The 18408-nt window shown below is 40.8% G+C and overlaps 1 protein-coding gene across 6 annotated transcripts in view; it reads right to left on the bottom strand.

Annotated features, from left to right (window-relative positions):
* Nucleotides 1-18408, bottom strand: part of MED12L (mediator complex subunit 12L) — a 388873-nt gene that overhangs the window by 59564 nt on the left and 310901 nt on the right. For all 6 annotated transcript variants that reach the window (XM_033957964.1, XM_033957968.1, XM_033957967.1 and 3 more), the window contains 5 exons: nt 11171-11260; nt 10154-10263; nt 6352-6487; nt 5437-5598; nt 3724-4086 (listed from right to left, as the gene is read on the bottom strand). In XM_033957964.1, the coding sequence (XP_033813855.1) occupies nt 3724-4086; nt 5437-5598; nt 6352-6487; nt 10154-10263; nt 11171-11260 (861 nt within the window). The remainder of the gene's footprint in view (nt 1-3723; nt 4087-5436; nt 5599-6351; nt 6488-10153; nt 10264-11170; nt 11261-18408) is intronic.

Genomic DNA, 18408 nt, shown 5'->3' with positions numbered 1-18408 from the left:
TAAGTCAGGTTCTTTAAATCCCCATACTCAGTCTCTTATTTCTGCATCCCCACTACCCCCAATAACAACTGCTGTCTCCAGCCCGAATTAAACATATTGCAGATCTGCTATCCATTGATTCTGTTTGCTATATAGTTTCTGAGTAGCCATCTTTGCAGGTTTTTGTGTTGCTTCACAATATCGGGCTGTGGAAGGATTTTGTGTTGCCGTTACTGAAGGGATAGTAGAATTTGAATATATATTCGTTTTGTTGTACGGCAAGTGAGAAATCTGGGACTGATGTGCTGCATCCTGGTTTTTTTATATGGGATAAACAAACTCATATTAATCTTACAGTTAAACAATGAAAATATTTAGACGTGCTTTGTTCAGTTGTGAATTTTAGTGTTCAGTATGTCACATACAGAAGAAAGATTGTTAGAACTAGATTCAGTAAATGGCACTCAAAAAACAGTGCTGAGAAAAAAAATCCACATGGATTGCTATTCTATAAGCAGCTCTTCAGGTTGGACACCATTTATAGAATATTGCTACAAGCTGATTTCTACGCCAAACTTTGGGCATGAAAATTTACACCAACTGAAACATGAGATAAATCTTGGTGTGTAATTTAGGCTCAGATCTCCGGCATTCAGTAATACTGTGAATTGTTAGTGAACATAACATAGCATAACATAAAAAACCAATTTCTAGACCGCATTACCAATGAGTTTATGCGGTTTACAGAAGTTTAACCACAATTACATCAAAGGAATAAAAAAGGAAGTTAAGGGACCGAGAACTTTAAGAATAGGAAAATTTTCAATTGTCTCCTAAACTGCAAATATGTAGGTAATAACAATTTGAAATCCTGTTTGTATCTTGGTTCAGCATATTGACTTTGGATCAACAGAAACAGTGCCATTGAGCAGATTATTCCAGATACCTGCCAATCTTGTGCAGTATCCTGCTCGTGTAATAAGGGTTAAACTAGCTGGCTTTAAACCACATCTTGATGATGGAGAAAATGAGAGACTTCCTTACAGCCCTGAATGGAGCTTGGAAGCTATGTGGGAAATGATGGACTTGGTTCAAGGGAAACAGCTTCATGCTTCCACACTGACTCGTTCACCTGAGCCCACAATATTTTTATATGAAGATGAAAGATATCTTGTTCACTTGCCATTGGTAGAAAAGGGGTTAGCAGAATTGGATGACTGAAGTGTATGCAGGCCATCTTTGAAGAACACATGTTCTGAGGCAAAAATTTAACTATTTCATCAGTTTGCTTTCACTAAGTTCCTTTTTTAATTTGTACAGGCTAAAAACAAATGTTGTATAGCAAATGCTATCAGAGGTGAATTTTTGTTTACATGCCAATTTGGATCAACATACAACAAAATGTTAAAAATGTGTGCTTTGATTTTGTTCTAATTCAAATGTCATACACTGTTAAATGAGCTTCATTTGAATTTCTTCAATACTGTATTCAGTTGCTCTATTGAAAATAAATGGGGTTTTGTCTTTAAATAAAAAAAATAAAAAAAAACAATTTGAAATCCTTATCCCAAAGTGCTGCCTGATATGAAAGTGCACAATCATGATTCCTTTTAAATTTACAACTCCTCACCGATGGGAAAACTAACAGAGCTTTAGAACTTTGAAAACACCCTGAGATTGAACAACAGAATGAATCAATCTAATAAGAGGGGACTAAGCCTGCAGCAACTTTGTAATAGAAACAACCCAGCTTGAAAATAATCCGTGCCTCTACCGGCAACCAATGCAGTTCAAGATAGAAGCACGTTATGTGATCGAATTTCTTCAAACCCCTGACCTGCCTAGGCCCCTCCTCCCATGGGCAAGCCTCCTTTTGAGTGGCACGTGGATCTTTCTAGAATAGCACTTTACAAGATGCACATGCAATTCCAAATTGCTGCCAATTAACACCAACAATTGATTGCTAGCACCCAATTATTACCTCTAACTGGCTCGTTAACCAATTTAGTTGCATACATATCTTAGGATAGTGTGCAATTCTGCAAGTGGAAATGTGTGCACCATTTATAGAATCCAAGAGTTAATGTGAATTATCAAAACAATTTTATAGAGCTTTTATCCAAACATTTCAACAATCATTAACAACTTTATCTCTCCCCTCTCCCTTGCAAAGTGAACCATTACAATTAACCTTCCTTCCCTCTATCTTCCAGTCATTTAAGAAATTGCCTCTCATCCTTCGTACAAACTATTTGTCCCTCCAACCCCATCCTCAACAAGCTCCTCAATGCTATCCCTAAAACTATCATCCCCTTCATCTGCCACATCCTACTCAGATTGTTTACTCCACTATTGTGACTTTCTTGCACTGTAAGAAATCCTTAGCCTGCTCCAACCTGGATTTTGCCTTATATTGGTCTCATACAAACTTCTATTCACCCTCTATTGGCCAAGGCTAAGAGAGTTAACTCTACTGTTGACCATGATCTGTTTCTTAGCACACTGTCCTCAAGCAGTCTCAGAGACCACTTCTCCCTCTACCTTTTTCAGCATACTGTCAGCTGATCTTCTGGCAGATCCTCCTCTACCACTATGCTGTTGAAATACTGCAGAGCTCCAACTTGAGTTCATTTCTCTTCTCCCTTACGGAGTTCTCCCTTAGTAATCTGACATCTTCTCATGGCTACCACAAAAAACAAAAGGGAACAAGCCTGAAGAAGTATTTAATACCTTATTTAACTCAGATGGTGCTCAGAATCCACGGATGGAATAGAAAAAACTCAGGATGGGGAACAAACCCCTAAAGAGATTTTTTCATAGAATCTATCATTGCACCAACTAGTGTGTTAGAAAGGTAATTAAAAGTGCTTCATTCTGTTTAGCATGTCCATAACATAGGTGAGTATTCAATGATTCAAAAAAATATAGTTTCAAAAAGTGCACGCAAACTTAACTTCAAAGTCCATACAGCGATGGTCCGGCAGGGTTCTGATGCGTTTCGCCAAGGAGGCTTCTTCAGAGAACCCGCTGTGCTGTGTGCAATTCAAAATTAAATGCTTCCTGGTTCACAGGAAATGAAAGACTTCTTCCTTTGAACCAGGAAGCATTTAATTTTGAATTGCACACAGCACAGCGGGTTCTCTGAAGAAGCCTCCTTGGCGAAACGCGTCAGAACCCTGCCGGACCATCGCTGTATGGACTTTGAAGTTAAGTTTGCTTGCACTTTTTGAAACTATATTTTTTTGAATCATTGAATACTCACCTATGTTATGGACATGCTAAACAGAATGAAGCACTTTTAATTACCTTTCTAACACACTAGTTGGTGCAATGATAGATTCTATGAAAAAATCTCTTTAGGGGTTTGTTCCCCATCCTGAGTTTTTTCTATTCCATCCGTGGATTCTGAGCACCATCTGAGTTAAATAAGGTATTAAATACTTCTTCAGGCTTGTTCCCTTTTGTTTTTTGTGGTTGTCACCGTTTGGAACAATCCGTTCGATATTACTTTTCCCAGTTGTTTGCTTTGGGTATCTTCTCATGGCTTACAGTACCGTGTTTATGTGGATGCCTCACAGATCAATCTCTCTGCAACAGAACCTTTTACAATTGCAAATCTCAGCCCACTTGTCCAATATTGCTGCCTGGATGTTCCAATTCCATCACAGTCTAAAACATTGACCTTCTTACTCCCCCCCCCCCATTCCCCCTGTGATACTTTTCTCAACACATTAGATAACTTACATCAATCCTTGCATTTGCTTTTGTCTTCCGCTTCCTGCCTTTTGTTTTCTTTTCATCATCCGTAGTGGCTTTTCCCTGATCAGACAGGTCTGCCAATTTCCCATCCATTTCCTGAGATACAGGACTACTGGGTTCTTCCTCTTCCTCCTCCAGAGGTAACGGCAGTGGTTCGAGGTAGTAGCTTCGTGGTTTAGGTTTGGGATGTGTGTGGAAAAGAAGAAGATGATGCTGCTCCTCATATTTTATCACTTTTCTTTCCACGCGAACAGTTCCAAACCAAGCCCAAGACAATGGAGCTGGATTTTTGTGCCCCTCAAACAAATCCCATGGAGACACCTTTTGTTTTGTTGATACCTGAAGACCCTGTTTAAAAGTTAAAAATTTTGTAATTACATGGTCTGTATTTAGAAAGCTTGTCTCTTTAGGCTTTACTCAATAAGCACCTCCCCCCACCCGATAATATTGAATCCCATGGAAAAATGACTTTTTCCTATTTAGTGCCAAATGATTAATGCATTTACTGAATCTTCTGTCAAAGCACAGCACTAAAGACATAAAGGTTTTTATTTTAGAAGTCATTCACATGACTTGTATATTGAGAAAAGATATGGGGGAAGCCATTTCTTGGCCGGGGATTTGTAGAATGGAATGTTGTTACTATTTGAGTTTCTACCAGGTTCTTATGGCCTGGATTTGCCACTGTGCAAACTGGATATGGGGCTCGATGAACCATTGGTGTGACCCAGTATGGCTATTCTTATTTTCTTCTATATTGACATTGAAAGCATACAACCTTCAGGTAGGCACAGCACAAATATGTCCTATGTAGTGCCTGCCCAAGTTGCGACACCAAACACGATTTTTATTACCCCAGATTTGGGGTCATAATTACAGTTTGGGAAGCTCTGATCTAGTATTCCAGAACTTGGGGGATCTCCAGTCTATAAGTATTTCTTTTTTTAGCTTCCTATCAACTTCTACTGAAGTCAGTTGAAAGAGAAACTTTGTTTTTCCTTTAGAAGTGAAGTAATGATTCAATAAGTCAAGGTTATTAAATATTTAAGCTCCTGGCTGTTTAAATTGCTTGTGTGGAGCTAACCTGGCTTAATCAGTTAATGCCACTGAATATCCCCATTAACCATCCACCCCTTTACCAACTAGACCAAAGGGCAGACTCTAGGAACAGCAACTTAGCCAGTTATATTCAGTCCTCTAGCCAGCTAAGTAACACAAAATTAGAAACTGCAAAACATCTGTCCTAACTTTGGGTCCGTTTAATCAAGTTGCACAAGAGGTTTTTAGCACGAGCCAACGAGGTAAATTCTCTGATGCTCATAGAATTCCTATGAGCATTGGAGCATTTACCTCACTTGCCCGGGCTATTAACTCCTAAGCACAGCTTGATAAAAGGGGGAGGGGTTTATGTAGCAAGTTAGTCGGGCACCACCTGAATACTGGCTGGTGTATGGTTAACTTCAGGGTCAGCGGCCATACTTGAATGTTCAATGACAGAAGCCACACATGACCCCAGCACTGAATATCTGTGGTTAGTTCAGCCCACGGATGGAAGCAGCTTGCTAACTCCTTATATTTATACTTATAAAAGAAGAAAAAAATGGGTATATTTCTTTTGATAGCTGAAGCTATTATTTAACTTTCTAGGCCAGAGAAATCCAGTACATCTCTAGCTTGAAAGTAAACATTTGCTCTTGCCTGTTTCTTATCTATGGAGTCAAATCCTGCAATTTTGTTTCCTTTTGTGTCGATCAGAGATCCCATTGGTTCACAAGTGATCACATCACATGTCTGTTTTGGCAAAGGAAGCAGCTGGCGGACCTTGTCAATACTTTCTGAACGTTTGTCACCTAGTTCTTTCTAGCCCGAAAAAGAGAAAAAGAGAAAAAGAGAAGTGAGAAAAGAAAATGCAAACCTATTACTGTCAGAATTTTAAAACAAATACTCACCTTCCTTTAAAAAAAAAAAAAAAAAGGATACATTAAAACCTTGGATTTCAAGTAACTTGTTTTGCAAGTGTTTTACATGACAAGCAAAGCATTTTATTAAATTTTAACTTGATATCCAAGCAATGTCTTGTAATACAAGTACATACAGTATGCACACATCACATCATCACAACTGAGCCGATGGTTCTTCTCTCTGATGCTGCAGGAGTGTAGTGACTGTTCTAAATGAGCGAGGTCTTGCAAAACAAGTACGAATAGTATTTTGTATTAAAGCTTCTGGGTTGTGGAACGCATTGTCTGAGTTTCCATTATTTCTTATGGGGAAATTCGCTTTGATATACGAGTGTTTTGGATTACAAGCATGTTTTCGGAACGAATTATGCTCATAAGCCAAGGTTTTACTGTATTTTAAAACACTACAAAAAATATAACTGCATTTTGTGTTTCATTCTTACCAGATGTGAAAACGATTTCTTATAAAATGTACATAAGAGGGCAAATGTGGCAAAGAAAACTATTAATGTAGAACTGAAAAATGTGCTTTGTAATTAATAGCGTATTTCTACAGGTTTTGTGAATAATGCAAGAAGTGTATGCCTAATCACTGACAAAATTATTATGGATGTTTTGCACCAGTAATGTGCACAACTGGAAGCATACTTACTTTTAATTTCTTTACCAAGTTCATGTAAGCTCTTTTGTTCTCTTCAGAATTTCCCTGGGACCCATTTGATAGATCAGAGGCAAGTGTTCCATTAATCAGAACACCCAGCATATCAAGCACAGTTGTAAATAGCTCACTGTAAGGAAAAAAAACAAGAATTAATTTTCACTGTCTAATGTTTAAATTAAGTAATCATATGTTAACTACAGTACTCCCTCGAAATTTGCGGGGGTTCTGTTCCAGGAACCCCCATGAATTTCAAAGGCAGGGGAGGCAGGAGAGGGCAGCTGGAGCACTGGCGGGTGAAGAAAATCACTCGCAGTCTGCTCCAACCGCCTCTTCCTGTAGTAAAGTCAGGCTCCTGATTGGTGTAGCATGACTTTACTACAGGAAGAGGCGGTCAGAGCAGACTGCGAATGAGCAAGTCCGCGATACGCGAACCGTGAATTCACAGGTGACCACTGTATATCCTAAAATACAGGATGTTTGGTTTACAAATTGCTACCGTAAACATAAAGGGCCAGGTTTAAGTTATAGGGCAAAATATGGGTTTATCCCCTGCAAATCCGTTTGCTTGCAGTTTTGATATGGTACAGTTTTAGATAAGAATTTACTGTAATTACCTGCATTTTTCACCAATAATAACAACAACAACAACAACAAGAAGACTCAGGGAAGTGGAAACTAGAAATAAGTGCTAGGACTTTTATAGGTCCTTTTAACAAGGTGTGCTATCTGATTTAGCGTACGCTAAATGCTAATGCATCCATTATATTCCTATGGGCATCTTAGCGTTTAACGCGTGCTAAATCAGTTAGCACACCTTAATAAACCCCTTAATCAATTTTTAAATGTAAACCTTTCAGGCAAAAGTCCTAGAGTATGTTCTACAGGTTTTCCCCCCATATATATTTTGTTTTATAATGGTTATTTAGTCAATTAATTTGGACAATATTTTAAAGGATTTTTTGTTTACTCCCTGACTTAATAATCGGCAGTCAAACTTTCACACAAAATAAGTCAAATGTGCTAAATCCACCCAAAATAAATTTTAGATTTTAAAGGAAGGAAAAGACTTTTAAGGACCAGATTCTGAAAGCAGCGCTGTAATAGGCAGGCATCTAAAAAAAAAAACAGAGCAGGTCATGTGTCACTCTGATTACGGCATAATTTTCAGAATTGCAGCCTGCGTCAAAGGTAAGTGCCTTAAATGTAGGCCAAGAATTTGCAGGCCTACATTTCTGGTGCCTACCTTTATGTAGGATAAATCATAGCAGCGCTGAACGTTAATCCCACCCATAACCAAGCCTCTTTTGACATTCAGCACCACTAAGCATCTGAGTAGATGCAATTTGGGTGCCATGCTTTGTAGGCACCTTAGAAACATAAAAACATGATGGCAGATAAAGGCCAAATGGCCCATCCAGTCTGACCATTCACAGCATCCACTATCTCCATATTGGCTAAGGCTCTTTACACCTGCATTGTGATGTCATAGAATATTTTTGTTATAAGCTAAGGCTCTTAACATTTGCATTGTGAGGTCATAGAGCTTTGTGGTTATAGAAACATGATGGCAGATAAAGGCCAAAAGGCCCGTCCAGTCTGCCCACCCACAGTAATCATTATCTACTTCTCTCTCTGAGAGATCCCATGTGCCTATCCCACACCTTCTTGACTTCAGACATAGTCTCTATTTCCACCATCTACTTTTTTTTCTTTTGATATATTTTTAATTGCTTTATAATGGCATGGTAAATTATCACACTGTTCATAGCCAATTAAAACAATTAACTTAGGCACTGGTAGAACATCTACTGGCACATTCCTAATGGCTCTGGTTTTAGAATCCATGCCTAAGGGCTGCGGACCAGGCTGCCTGATAGGTCTAACCTAGATATCATCTTTGAGCTATCATTAATCAGAAAAACCTTCCTAGTGAAACTGTTAGTCATTATTAACTAGTGATGTAAAGTGCTACAAGGTCCAATTTTCAAAGCATTCATATTATGTAACCGCTTGTGCATGCCCAATTTGTGTGCGCAATTCATTTGAATTTAATTGAATAGTGAACCAATTAGCAATTATGCGCCTCAATTTTAAGCATAAATCAAAAAAGGAGGCTTGGAAATGGAAGCATAATGGATGGATATGGGGCATTCCTTGGATTTACATGCGTAGTAATAGAACAAGGAGGATCTATGCCTAATTTAGGCACAAAGATTGGTACCCCAATTCAGTTGGTGCAAATGGATGCACCTAAAGTTAAGTTCAGTTCCTGGGTGTAAGCACTATTCTATGAACCGAAACCTAATTTTAAGCATTATTTATAAAATAGTGCTTTCTTTAGGCGCCATACAGAGAATCTATCTGTATATTAGTTATATGACAAAGAGATAAAACAGTTTTTGTGTGTAGATTTCTTAAAAACATTTGCAAGCGAAGGTTTAATATTTTGATATCCATGTTTATTGATATTGGATTTAATTTTTTTCCATACATTAATTAATTTACTCATTGGTATTTGGAAGCCAAGAGAGGGGTGGTATGATCAAATTTATAGGCTCCCACTAGCAGTTAAACAATAGGCAAGTTGCAAATTGATGGATAAAGATTCCGGGAAGGTCATTTCATGATGCATTAAAGTAATCAATTTTTGTAATTATGAAGGAATGAATAAGGGTAGTTAGGTTGGGCTAAGGAAAAAAAAGCTTTCAGGATGTGACATCTTCTGCAGAGCAATCAAACAAGGCTGAACTATAACAAGGATGTGTAATTTAAGAGAGAGATTGGGCTCCAGGCATACCCTGCTGGTCCTAATTTCTGAGCTGAATAACAGGGCTGTAAATCAGAGGGGAAATGATAGGACTGCGAGTTAATTTATTAAAATATATAACTTTGCTCTTTGCAAGTCAAGAAAAAGTCAAGTATTTGGTGCCATGTTGGCTGTTAGTACCGTATTTTCACTCATATACCGCGCACCCGTGTAAAACGCGCACATGGGTATAGCGCGCGGGAAACTGTAATTTATGTAAAGAAATTTTTATATACCGCGCACACCCGCGCATGCCGCCCCCGACTCTCCCGTCGCCGCCCGACTCTCCTTTCGCCCGCCCCGACTCTCCTCTGGCCACCCCGACTCTCCTTTCGCCCGCCCCGACTCTCCTCTGGCCGCCCCAACTCTCCTCTGGCCGCCCCGACTCTCCTTTCGCCCGCCCCGACTCTCCTCTCCCCCTTGAAGTCCTGTCCCCACCCTGAAAGCCTGATGCCCTCCCCCGATGTCCGATTCACCCCCCCCAGGACCGCTCGCACCCCCACCCCGAAGGACCGCTCGCACACACTCTGACGTCAGATAAAGGGCGGGACCGCCGGAAGAGGAAGCAGTGCAGACGCAGGGCTCACAGAAGGGCCGGGACAGCCAAGAGGAAGCAGCAGGACAATGGTAGGAGCTTCTCCATGATGGGGGGGGTCGGGAGGCTGTGGGGGTGCAAGCGGTCCTTCGGGGTGGGGGTGCAGGTGCGTGCGAGCGGTCCTGCGGGGTGAATCGGACGTTGGGGGGGGGGGGGGAACTATGTAAAAAAAAAGTTGTAAAACGCGCTCATGCGTATAACGTGCATGGTTATGCACGGTTTGTAAAATCGTGTTTAACGCGCGCGTTATATGCGTGAAAATACGGTACCTATTAATTTCCATGTAAACAGTTAATGAAGCTTAGTAAACAAGGCCCATAATAAATTAACCATTCAATAGTGAAAAGTTACATATGGTATACAACAATTTATTGCCAATTAAACAAACATACTCATTGGTTTGCATGTCAACAGTTCCTGAAGTAATTATCTGAAGAAGCAAAAGAGCCCAGTCTGTAGTCCACTGTGTGCTTCTCTGCACAGTGTCAAACATTCCACCAACCTAGAATACAGAACAACACCAGGAACAACATCAAAACATATCTTGTTATGCTTCCTGGACAATTTTTACCTTCTTCAAGACTTTAACAATTACAATTGTATTTATTTATTCCATTTGTGCTTTGCACATACCTATACAAGCTCTAGGCGACATTACATAGGAAGGGGTTAGAAGAGGGTAGGGAGGACTATGGAGGACAGGAAAGGAGTGGAGAGAAGCATGTAGAATATTTCATAGAAATTCCTAACTGTACAGATAAGAGCACCATCTATGTAAATGAAATCTAAATGAATTAAAGTAATATGTAAAAAGGAATAGAAGGGAGGAACCGTTAAACAATAGAATTCAGTTAATAAAATAAAAAGAATAGGGGTAAAAACAATGGAATAAAATTTAAAATAATTCATAAACTGGAAGAAAAAAATTGAAAAACAAAATCAAGCTTAGATTTCCTTACACATCTGGGAGGGGGGGTTAGGGGAGGGAAATGTATTTTGAGTATAAAAAATTACTTAATTATAATTGTATTCACATAATATGTCTTCTTGTATTAATAATTGGGAGGAAGGGGGAAATGATTATTTCATGTGTTACTTGTGTATTTAATAGTGCATTTTATGCAGTGTTTATGTTCAATTAATTGTTTTGCACTGTCAAAATTTGAAAATCAATAAAGATTTATAACAAAAAAAAACCAAAATCAAATAAGACTGGCAGAAGTCCAATTTCCTGAAGCAGCTCTGTTGCCTCAGCATATTTTAAATAATCCCAACGGCAAAAGTCCAGACGGGACAGATATCACTCGGACTTTCCAGCTGCTGCAGCCCTGACTCATCACAATCCTTCTGAGTTTCTTTACTGACAATGTTCCTTTACAACTACAAAAGTATAGAAGAATACAGCTTACCAAATTAAGTCGCAACTGCAAAGCTTCGTGCATCATCTGCCTAGCTCTAATATCGTCCTGATATCGTTCTTCCCTCCAGTTACTCAAAATCTATGAAGTTTCATTCCAAGAACAATTATTTATTTTGCTGTTTTTTTCACAACACAATTTAAATAAATTTAGCAAAAAAAAAAAAAAAAAAGAAATATATTAGACATGCAGCATTAAAAGTGTCAATAGATCTCCAAACACATAAAAACTTTAGATATGTCAATTAGAAAATGACACGGGGATACATTTTTCCCCATCCCCACAGGAACTCAATTTCCCCATCCCGTCCCCGTGAGTTTTGTCGCTGACATTGTCCCTGCCCCATTCCAGTAAGCTCTGCCTTAACTGCACAAGCCTCGAACACTTATGATTTTAAAGAGTTTGAGGCTTGTGCAGATGAGGACGGAGCTTAGGCATTGGTGGAATGAGGCATTATGACATCACAGTCTGAGCTCTAGAATGTTGCTACTTAGGATTTAAAGTGTTTGAGGCTTGTGCAGATGAGGACGGAGCTTAAGCATTGGTGGAATGAGGCATTATGACATCACAATCTGAGCTCTAGAATGTTGCTACTTATGATTTAAAGTGTTTGAGGCTTGTGCAGATGAGGACGGAGCTTAAGCATTGGTGGAATGAGGCATTATGACATCACAATCTGAGCTCTAGAATGTTGCTACTTATGATTTTAAAGTGTTTGAGGCTTGTGCAGATGAGGACGGAGCTCAGTCATTGGTGGAATGACACATTATGACATCACAGTCTGAGCTCTAGAATGTTGCTACTTAGGATTTAAAGTGTTTCAGGCTTGTTGCAGATGAAGACAGAGCTTAGGCATTGGTGGAATGAGGCATTATGACATCACAATCTGAACTCTAGAATGTTGCTACTTATGATTTTAAAGTGTTTGAGGCTTGTGCAGATGAGGACGGAGCTCAGTCATTGGTGGAATGAGGCATTATGACATCACAATCTGAGCTCTAGAATGTTGCTACTTAAGATTTTAAAGTGTTTGAGGCTTGTGCAGATGAGGACGGAGCTTAGGCATTGGTGGAATGAGGCATTATGACATCACAATCTGAGCTCTAGAATGTTGCTACTTAGGATTTAAAGTGTTTGAGGCTTGTGCAGATGAGGACGGAGCTTAAGCATTGGTGGAATGAGGCATTATGACATCACAATCTGAGCTCTAGAATGTTGCTACTTAAGATTTTAAAGTGTTTGAGGCTTGTGCAGATGAGGACGGAGCTTAGGCATTGGTGGAATGAGGCATTATGACATCACAATCTGAGCTCTAGAATGTTGCTACTTAGGATTTTAAAGTGTTTGAGGCTTGTGCAGATGAGGACGGAGCTTAGGCATTGGTGGAATGAGGCATTATGACATCACAATCTGAGCTCTAGAATGTTGCTACTTAGGATTTTAAAGTGTTTGAGGCTTGTGCAGATGAGGACAGAGCTTGCAGGAATGGGGCAGGGACAGGAAAAGAACTTACCGGGACAGGGAAAATGAGTTCCCATGGGGACGGGGAAAATTTTGTCCCTGTGTCATTCTCTAATATCAATATCACCAAACTCTATTATTCTTCCCTTCTCGTTTGCAGACATAGAAAAAAGTTAAGATGAGCCTGTTCTGCAAAAGAGGTTTACCTTGAAGTTCCAATTAGACAGCGCAAACTACCACCACTTAATATCAGCAAAACATTTACTTTGCATTTACACTGAATAAAGTATTGTTTGGCTCAATTTGGCTCACAAGTGGGTGATGTCATCTGATGACACAGGGATGGACCAGTGCAAAAGGTTTGAAGCATTCTAAGCCATTCCTGCATGCAGCCGTCTCCTCATTGCCCTCATTCAGCTCCACAGCTCAAGAAGGAATGCAACTCTTGTATGTCTGATCAATCTTGTCATCTATGGAAACACCTGCTACAGTAGAGCAGTGTATCGCAAACTGTGTGCCTCCTGAGATTTCAGGTGTGCCATGGTATGCTGGGGAAGAGGAGAGGTGCTGACGTCGGCTGACTGTCTACAGGATGTGCCTCTCGTGAAGAGAGGCACATCCTGTAAGCAATCTCCCGACGCCGGCACCTCTTCTCTCTGCCAACCCTTCTCTCCAACGCAGGTCCTTCTCTCAGTGCAAGGCCCATTTGAAGGGCCTTTGCGCAAGTGCGTGATGTCATCACGCCGACACCAGCGCACTTCCAGGTGTCTCGAGTTGGCTCGAAAACGTTTGCGAGACACTGCAGTAGAGCAACAATACTTTTTCCCCATTGACAAGTAGGCACATAGACACCTAAACACAGGGCAACTCAATTCATCTGTAGTTTGTCAATTACCCTGGAGCACCGGAGTAGAAGGCGATGGAGGGTAGTGGTCAATGGAAAGCACTCTGACGAAAGGGATGTTACCAGTGGTATGCCTCAATGTTTGGTTCTTGGGCCTGCTCTTTTTAATATTTTTGTAAGCAATATTGTTCAAGGGCTGTCTGGTAAGATTTGCCTTTTTGAGGAAGACATCAAAATCTGTAATAGAGTAGACACCCCTTATTTGGTGAATCACATGAGGAAGGACCTAGTAAAGCTTGAAGTATGGTCTGAAATTTGGCAGCTATGATTTAATGCTAAGAAATTGCAAGGTCATGCATTTTGACTGCAAACACCCAAGCAAACGGTACAGTTTCGGGTGTGAAGAACTTTTGTGCACAAAAGAGGCTAGAAGACTTGTACCCTTTGGAAGATTTGCATTAACTATTTTATAATTGGTTGTAGGGCATTTGATCTTATCTTGCTTGTCACATTATTGTGATGGTCCAATTGTTAAATTTTTAGGCATTTAGCATAAGACAAGAACACATTTGTAGACCTTAATGGCCAAATTTGGCCATCACTTAGCAGTGAATTATGACTAAGTGGCCTGAATTTTTGACAATATGTAGAGGCTGTATAGTAAAGATGAATTTCAGGCAATTATGTAGCTTATGTTATACTGTATTAGTTTTAATGTAATTTTATTTTGCACCTTACAAGTTGCATGTCTTTTAAAGTGATTTTACAATACATTTTTTGCAGTGTTGTACAGTAACTAAGTAAATGCAATTAGTGATTATGTGCATAAAAATATATATTCACACATTACACCAGCTTTGAATTAGGTTTTAAGTGTGTGTCTGCATTTATGTACTATAAGGACTGGTTCAGGGAATGTATTTTATAAAGGCACATAGATACTTATGTAGCCTTTATAAACATATGCATTTCTGGATTTCTTGCATATCTGTCCTGTTATAAAATCAGGCCCTTACTGTCACTGTGCAGGAAAGAAGAGGTGACATTTACAGAGGATGTCCTAGACCAGGAGTAGGCAATTCCTGTCCTCGAGAGCCACAGGCAGGTCAGGTTTTCAGGATATCCACAATAAATATGCACGAGATAATTTGCACCTCAAGGAGGCAGTGCAGGCAAATCCATCTCATACATATTCATTGTGAATATCCTGAAAACCTGACCTGCCTGTGGCTCTCGAAGACCGTAATTGCCTATCCTTATACTAGACTACGTAGAATCAGCCAATCTCTACGCATTCAATGACCTTCTCTCCTTCTTCTGAGCTGGCAGGAGTCTCATCTCTGCTGCTAGGCGACTGTGGAAGCCGTTCAAGTGGTCATTCCAAGTCAGACATCCAGCCACAATGCTTGCAGTCAGTCAGGTTATTGTCTGAAGCCAGACACATCGCACATCCCACACAGGTGTTGACATTCTGGATCTATCTTCCACGCCAAGATCTGCTCCACCTCCACTTCAACTGCAGCACTTCCCACAGGAATAAAAGGAGCATAAACTACAGAAAATGAATCGACCAGCAAAACCTCTTTGGAGACAGGAGAACGTCAGCTCTGTATCTGTCTGGCACAGCAGGGGGGGGGGGGGGAAATCCCAACGGGGACTGAAATGTCTATGCATGTTTAGCTGTAAGTTCCACAACAGCTGTTCCATCCCAGCACTAATGATGACTTCAACCACTTGTGTGCTTCATTCAATGCTGCTCTACAGAAAAGACCAGTCAAAGGCAACCTTCATAGACATGTAAGTTATATATACACATGTATATTTACACATGAGTAAGCCTCTGAACACCAAGGAACTTGCCTACAATATAATTAGATTAGTAATTTCTATTCCGCCATTACCTTGTGGTTCAAGGCGGATTACATAAGAAGTTATCTGGACATTTCCAGAGGTATTATAGAGTGGAACGGGTTGTATAGGGGATTGAGATGATTCTTGCGGTGTTAGTTTGTCTTTAAGGATTTCTTGAATAGCATGGTTTTTATTTCTTTTCTGAAAGTTTTGTAGTCTGGGGTCATGATCAGTAAAATTGGAGAATTGGTAGTCTAGTTTTGCTGCTTGTGTGGCTAGAAGGCCATCGTACAGGTTTTTTTCATTTAACATCTCTGATAGGAGGGTGCATGAATGGTGTGTGGGTTCTCCTATGACTGGTTGTGGTAGTTTGGATTAGGTGGCTGTTCAAGTAGGCTAGGCTGTCTCCATTAATGGTTTTAAATAATAGACAGTAGAATTTGAATAGTATTCTTGCTTGTATTGGGAGCCAGTGTGATTCGAGGTATGCTGCTGTTATGTGTTCGTGTTTCCTCAGTGAATAGATAAGTCTCAGAGCTGTGTTTTGTACTGTTTGTAGTTGTGTTATCATGGTTGCGGGGCAGGGGAGATAGAGGATGTTGCAGTAGTCTAGAAGACCTAGGACTAGGGACTGGACCACGAGCTTGAATTGTTTTCTGTCGAAGAATTTTCGAACTTGCCTTAGGTTTCTCATGACTGCAAATTATTTCTGTATTGTTTTGTTGATTTGTGGCTGCATGGTACAGCATCTGTCTATCATCATTCCCAGAAGTTTTAGAGTGGGTTGAATGGGATATGTGATAGAGTTTATTACTAAGTTTGTTATGGTTGGGGTTTTGTTATTTTCGAGGAGTATGAATTTTGTTTTGTCTGGATTCAGTTTCAGTTTGTGATTTTTTTTATCCATGTTGCTACTGTTTCTAGTGTTCTATGTAGTGTATCCATCATGGAGGGTGTTGGTTGATCAAAAGGAAGGAGAATGGTGATGTTGTCTGCATAGCTAATTTGTCTAGGCAGGTGCCGAGGGATGCAATGTAGAGGTTGAAGAGTGTTGGGGATAAAGGTGATCCTTGGGTTATGCCGCAGGGGTTGGACCATGGTTCTGATTTTTCTTTGTTTGTCTTTACTCTGTATGTCCTGGATTGTAGGAATCCTTGAAACCATGTGTGTACTTTACCTGTGATTCCTATTGAATCTAGTGTTTGCAGTAGGATGGCATGGTCCACCAGGTCAAATGCTACGGTGAGATCTAGTTGTATAATCAGCATATTTCTGCCTTTGCTGAGGTGTTGTCTAGGTGTGTCTACGAGGAATCCTAGTAGTGTCTCTGTGCTGTAATTGGTTCTGAAACCAGACTGTGTAGGGTAGAATAAGTTGTGGTTTTCTAGGTAGTTGGTGAGGAGCTTAGCTACAAGGCCTTCCATTAGCTTGACGTAAAGTGGTATTGAGGCTATGGGTCTGTAGTTGGATGGTTGATCTATTGCTCCTTTAGGGTCTTTTAGGATTGGGGTGACGATGATTTCGCTGAGGTCTTGCGGGAAAAGGCTGTCTGTGAGCATGATTTGTATCCATTGTAAGAGGAGAGCACGGAATATAGTGCTAGAGGTTTTTAACAGGTATGGAGGGCAGTGGTTGAGGTTGCAGGTTGCATGGCTATATTTTTTATAGAGTTTGTTAAGGTCAGTCCATTGTATAGTGGAGAAGTGGGACCAGGCTCTGTCTGCTCCAGTTGATTCTTTTTCTGTGGGGGGCATTGTGATCTCTTCTTGGTGAGTTGGGATTGCAGTGAAGGTAGTCCTGGCGGTTGTAATTTTGTTTTTAAAGTATTCGGCTAAAAGGGTGGCTGAAGGGGATGGAGAGATATTATTGGCCAGGAAAGGTTTAGTGTCTGTGAGTTTTTTAAGTAATTGGAATAGGTTTTTTGTGTCTTGAATTTCTGTGCCTATTTGCCCAGGGGCGGCAATGAAAATGCCGCATCACTCCGTGGGCCGCACAAAACGGCCAGGTGGGCCAGATTCAGCCCACGGGCCTTGAGTTTGACACATCCATGAGTTCCCGTTGTAGTCTCGAGATTACAATGGGAACTCACGGCAGCCATTTTGATGAGGACTCTGCACGGGGCAGGAGCGTAGGATGATCGATCCTGCCCCACATCGCCGCTAGACCACCAGGTAAGGTCTGGAGAAGGTCCGGAATGCAGCGTTTCTAAAAAAAAACAAAAAAAACCCGCAGATTCGGAGGGGGTACTGTACAACTAGGGAGGCCTCCCATCCAGACCACAGGGGACATATTACAGAGTATCAAGGACAGGAGGGAATCCAAATGCAAAGGAAAGGCTTGAGAATCCCAGTCACCTTAGCACATAGTCCAGTATTCTATAATTCACTTGCTGACTGCCTAAAATCAATATTTTTTTTCCAAAAAAAGGTACTGGGTAGGGGCCAGCAGAAGCCTCCACTCCTGGGAAAATGAAAACAATTTGCCAATATTCAAAAAAGGTTCCAGATCAGTGACTTGTTAGAAAATCAACACTGTCTACAATGGCCCTTATGCAATGGGCAATTCACAAGGTGGGGAAAGAGGGCAGGAGCAGCAAAGATAATTTGGAAGTTAGAAGAAAAAGAAATGCTCTCAATTGTGTAGCAAAAGTAGGAGGTGCCTGGGGTGGTGGCCCCCTCCCCACACCTTTCTCTCCGCACTCCACTTCCCCTTCACACCACACTTGTGCCCTCCCTTCCCACCCCCATACATCTTTAAATCTTTGCCAGCGTATCTTCTCTGTGCTGGCACTGGCTTTCCCTTTGAAGTCACTTCTTGACCCCCATGACCTGGAAGTGATTTTAGAGGGAGCCAGGCTGGTGCGAGTGTCAGGCTAGAGTAGTTGCTCGTGCTGGTGAAGATTCTAAAGAGGTACGGGCTGGGGAAGGGAGGGTACGAGCGCAGCATGGGGGGGTGCGGAGAGGTGCCGGCACCCCCCACCAAGATGGCACCCAGGGCAGTTTGCCTTCCCTTACTACGCCACTGACTGATCTGTATCTCTTTGCAGAAGCAGAATGCAAAATAGGTTAAATTT

The sequence above is a fragment of the Geotrypetes seraphini genome, chromosome 9 (genome assembly GCF_902459505.1).
Source record: "Geotrypetes seraphini chromosome 9, aGeoSer1.1, whole genome shotgun sequence".
In the NCBI taxonomy this organism is placed as follows: Eukaryota; Metazoa; Chordata; class Amphibia; order Gymnophiona; family Dermophiidae; genus Geotrypetes; species Geotrypetes seraphini.
Note: the sequence above shows the minus strand (reverse complement) of the source record. Positions and strands in the feature narration are given on the sequence as shown.